We start from the raw sequence: 5175 nt of genomic DNA, 5'->3' as shown, positions 1-5175 counted from the left end.
CGTGAGGTTTAAGCCTGATTCATTCTTTGTCATATGACAGAGACAATTACACATTAAGCATTAGGCTTCAGCGCATACAGTAATTATTGTTCCTGAGACAATGTTGTAGTTTGGGATGGCCATGATCATGATGTCCTTGCTTGAAATGCTGAATGGTTGGTCCATGGCAAAACTGCACAACCCAAACGGTGGGTTGTGCAGTTTTGCCATGAACCGATTTTTTAAAAATGATTTGTTTTGACCGACAGCAGCTGAAGTTCTTGTCATGTCTGTCTGTCTGTCAGTCCCTCTAGGTACACACAACACCACTGACCACTTTCTTAACACGATGAGGAAGGCTTGACGTCGAAACGCTATTAATTAAAAAGTGTCTGAAGTTGTTTTTTTTAACTACCAGTCTTGACTTAGGGGGCGAGATGCCCCCCCCCCCCGGGACGCTGGGCCTAACCTAGCCATGGTTCACATGACGCCTGGTATGACAGTCATGTTTCAGGGCTAGGCCTAACCAAACCTCTATCAAAGTGCCTTACTGTAAAAACGTTCACGTAAACTTAATTAAAGTACATTTATACCTCACCAGTACTTGTTCCTTCACCAGGCTTTAGCTCCTTGATTAGCCTTGGATCAATACTGTCATTATGTATTACAGTATTTTATAGTCTTGTCTTGGTCCTCCAAGGAGGCTACTTTAATCATAAGTTTCAGTGATGTGAGGCTGGCTGCAGCTCGCTGGCCAGCTGCACGTGTTGCTAAGCAACATCTGGGGGGAGTAGAGAGGGGAGGGGGGATGTGCTTGACGTTGCTACTTCCGGCGTAGAAGAAGAGAATCCAACGATGCTGGCTGCATGCTGCGAATGAATGGCATGAAGTGTCAACACCTATGGTCAACACACACAGCCTGTGGTCACCGTGTCTCTGCTGTCACTGTGAGTGGAAGAAAACGTCTATTATCTATGTCTACCTCTATTATCGGTGTTTTGCATGTCAACCTTGTTCTGCCCGATGTATTAGCTAATGTTGTTGTTATGTAGTTATAGCTGCTGGCTACTTGCTAACGTTTGCTAACAGTTAAAACATGCATGTCTGATGTCTTCTGTCATCTAATAGGCCTCCTCTCATAGCGCTGAATGACGATTTTGTTAACCTTATTGACTGATTGCATACTTTATTAACAGTTTGCAAATAGTACAGTGGTACGATTATACATATGGTGCTAAAAGGAGAACACAAAAAGCCCTTTACACACAAAGGTCCTGTGTGTATTGAATGAATTGAATACACAGGACCACAATGGAAACAACCAAGCCCTTATAGCCTTACTTATAGCCCTTATTTTGTGTATGGACTGTAAAGTTTATTTTTATGTATTGTTTTTGTTTTCATATGTGGACTCCATGAAGACTACCTGTGCTTTAGGGCACAGTTAAAATAAACCACTATTGTTTAGATTCAGTGTAGTTGTTATATGCACACAAAAATAATGTTTTGAATTAATGCCACTGTAGCAAGCTCAAACTTTTTGTAAAAAAAACATTGAAACGTTCAGGTGGCTTTCTTGTGTCATATCTAAACCGTTTGTGTCTTAGCTCTGTTATTAAACATTCAAATATTGGACATTCATGGCTAATGCTTTCTTTTTGTTGTCATTCTGCTGCAGGCATAGGTCATCCTACATCAGCTTGTCAAAATATTAAAATCAAGACATGGAGGACCAGCGTCACCCTCCCAGTTGCCCCGGAAGTGACTCCAGTGACTCCTGTGAGAAACCTCTCCAGGACCTAAAGCTGGCATCACACACGGTGCTAGAGAAAGCACAGCAGCAGGGCAGGTTGAAGTGCCAAAATTGTGGAGGATCAAGGATGTTCTTCTGCTACACATGCTGCTCATTAGTGGGTGTCGTCGAGGATGAAATCCCCACAGTCAAGGTCAGAAACAGCATTGTTCTTAAACAGAAGACTGAAGGCCATAGTGGCAGTCATTATTTAAAATCTAATTCTGGAAAAGATGAAATCTTAAGCTTTGTGTTTTTTCATGGGTGTTTCTACATTGTCTTTTTTCTGTGAACGGCTTGTAGCGTGCCTATTCACCAAAAATAGCCACGTTGTGATCTTGTAGATCGGCTATTAGAGATTTGGTGTAGGAAAAAAGCGGTCCAAGATCAGTTGTAACTCGGGTCCATTTCACTAAGAATGGAGGGTTTAAGTGATTAACTATGTTGACCAGATTCTTCATATCCTGTTTACAGCTCCCGGTGAAGATTGACATCATCAAGCACCCTAATGAGACTGATGGCAAGAGCACAGCTATCCATGCCAAGATCCTCGCTCCCAGTGATGTCACCATATACACTTACCCATGCATACCTGATTTCGAAAGGGAAAACGTTAGTTGTTCTTTCTCTTTACATTTTATCTGACCTGATCCGTATCTGACCCTAAATGTACAGTAACAGCATTCAGTGTAACATATTAGTTACTCGCTAAAGTAATATTACCTACGCGCAGGCATCAAGTAATATACCACATACTAGCGTATTGTCCAGGGGGTGTCATTGTACATCATGGCCGGAGGATGTACATAAAGCCGCCTCACACTACAGAAACAGGAGATAGGCTTGGCAAAGCTACTTAAGTAATGTAAATCATTACTTTACACATTGGGTAATATTACAATTACTATGTCAAATAATGCTTAAATAAACTATTATTGGCAGCAGTGGCTCAGGAGTTAGAGCAGTTCAATCGCTGTTTCTCCTGTCCTGACATGTGAAATTGAGCAAAACACAGAACCCTGAACTATTCTTGCGAGCAGGTTGGTGCATTTCATGGTTGCCTCTGCTGTCGGTATGGGAATATGTTTGTCAATGGGTGAATGTAACACACATTGTAAAGTGCTTTGGATAAACATGCTATGTAAAAGCAGACCATTTTCCCCCCTGAAGCTTCTGATGATTATTATATACCCTGCACTGGTAGAGGGTGCTCCAGCCTCTTGAGTCCAAGTTGTTTATGTTTCATCATGACATTATTAGGCTGCTAAAATCACATTTTTAATAGGCATTCTTCTCAAGTAACTAACCCAACATGAAGTACTACAGCCTTCTATGCATGCAGGTCAATACACACATTAATAATGCATTTGATTAGACCACACTGTGTGTTCTCTCCAGGTAGTGTTGGTGTTCCCTGGCCCAGGCGCTGTCACTATGCAAGACATGATACAGAGCCTGAGCCACATGGCTGCCAAGAGGTCGCATGACTCAACTGACGAGCACCGCCTGAAGAGGCTGAGAACAGAGGAGCCACCAGAGGCCACACACATTGTAAATGATCTGGGGTCAGGGGCCCCAGATGAGGCTAAGGGTTCGGAGTCAAAAGCGTGTCCCCTCCAGAGGGTGGTCTTCATTGACAGCACATGGAACCAGACCAACAAGATCGTCAACGATGAAAGACTGCGAAGTAATTATGGAAGTGAAAAATAAATAAGTGTGTGTATATATATGTATGTATGTGTGTTTAAGTAGCTTGAATGCTGCTCAGGCTGGAATTTACTTGACCTGCAAAGGTTTATATATTTATAGTATACATTACAGTCCTAAGTAAACCAACAGAAGCATATTGGGGGATGTTGGCACATTTTTGGGTGGGCGCTACCCACACGTTTAGTTGTTGCTCATTCCACGATTGCACGTTCCTTACAAGTTATACCTCGTTGTAAAGGTGACTAATCAACGATAAGGATATAAAATACAATACAATACCATTATTATTGAAGGGGAGAAATAATCGACCAAAGTTTAGTTTACGATCTTGTTTTTTTAAGAGTTTATATAACATCACTTTGTGTGCAGTCTCAATGATAATGGACACGTTCATAAAAACGCTCTCGAGAGCGCTGGGGCGCATCCGGGGTGCTCTCTGGTTGTTCGGAAATCCAGAGCATTAGCGTTTGGAAATTTAGAGTGCTGTGGTTTGGGAGCACTCAGAGCGCACACTGACCACACTGAAGTGAAAAGCCGGGTTGTCCGAGTGTTTGTGACAAACAAAATGTTATGGCTTTTTTGGTACTCTAGAGAGAGTATTCAACTGACATGTAACAAAACAGGTAATCATGTTAATACATGGGATGAAATAACATTTGAATTCACTTTAAAAGATGAAAATGGCAATAAAACAATAGTTAATGAGCATTTGCTCTGACCGTTCATAAATTAACTGATATCAGTGTGCTCTGTGACGCCAGCACCCTGAGAGCTCTGAAATTGGAGTAGATTTTCAGAGCGTATTTACGAACCAATGTTCTCTCCCTGCAGGTTTGCTCCAGGTAGAGCTGACCACGAGGAAAACGTGTTTTTGGCGCCACCAGAAAGGCAAGCCAGACACCTACCTGTCCACTATAGAGGCCATTTACTACTTCCTAAAGGACTACCATGAGGACTGTATGGCTCAGGATTACAATGGAGAATATGATAACCTACTCTTTTTCTTTTCTTACCTGCACTCACTCATCACAAAGGCCAAAACATCTGCTGGAAAACTCTAAGGCAATGACTGTCAGTGCTATGTATTAAACTGTAATATGTAATTAAACTGACTAGAAAATAGTATTTTATCGTCAGTAAGTGTTGCAATACACAAGATAGTGTGGTTCTTCATCAGCACATGGAAAGACTTTAAAAGACAAAGTTTGCCTCCTTACTACTGTACATGTCAAGATTATTTTGTGTTCACATGATTTTTCCCCAACAATATTTTTCCAGTATTTTAGCTTAAAGGCAGTATGCAACTTTGTCCTGTGTTTACTCCAGTGGCGGATGACTGCTGGTATAGAGGGAGATGATGGGTAAAAACTTTTATATATTTCGTTTTGTAGTGTGGTGTGAACCTGCAGAAACACATTGCCCTCGCGCTGTTTTGATAGCCCAAAAACGTCCCCATCCACCAAAAGACAGCGAGAGCAGTGCGTTTCTGCAGGTAAACACCACCACACTTGCGTTAGCTGCTTGTATCGAGTGAAATGGTAAAAAAAAAGTAAACAGGGCAAAGTTACATACTATGCCTTAATATCTCATGTTGCAGATTCTGGGTTTCTAGGTCTACAAATGACTCATCTATCTTTAAACCAGATGTGAATTCTATACAGAAAGTGAAGAATTGATTTTAGTTTAAATATTTT

General features: G+C 41.4%; 1 protein-coding gene across 2 annotated transcripts; it reads left to right on the top strand.

Annotated features, from left to right (window-relative positions):
• The first annotated feature begins 826 nt into the window (after positions 1–826).
• Positions 827–4646, top strand: dtwd1 (DTW domain containing 1). 2 transcript variants are annotated; one of them, XM_084056299.1, is made up of 5 exons: positions 827–926; positions 1658–1925; positions 2246–2383; positions 3170–3458; positions 4313–4645. In XM_084056299.1, exons 2-5 carry the CDS (start codon positions 1704–1706, stop codon positions 4540–4542), a joined length of 879 nt encoding a protein of 292 aa, XP_083912425.1. In that variant the 5' UTR covers positions 827–926; positions 1658–1703; the 3' UTR covers positions 4543–4645. The 2 variants fall into 2 exon arrangements, with proteins under 2 accessions (XP_083912425.1, XP_083912426.1); XM_084056300.1 differs by having other exon boundaries at positions 832–920; positions 4313–4646.
• The last annotated feature ends 529 nt before the right edge of the window (positions 4647–5175 follow it).

Source organism: Gymnoscopelus microlampas, assembly GCF_963454915.1.
Source record: "Gymnoscopelus microlampas genome assembly, chromosome: 1".
Lineage (NCBI taxonomy): Eukaryota > Metazoa > Chordata > Actinopteri > Myctophiformes > Myctophidae > Gymnoscopelus > Gymnoscopelus microlampas.
The sequence above is the reverse complement of the archived record's forward strand: the minus strand, read 5'-3'. Positions and strand labels throughout refer to the sequence as shown.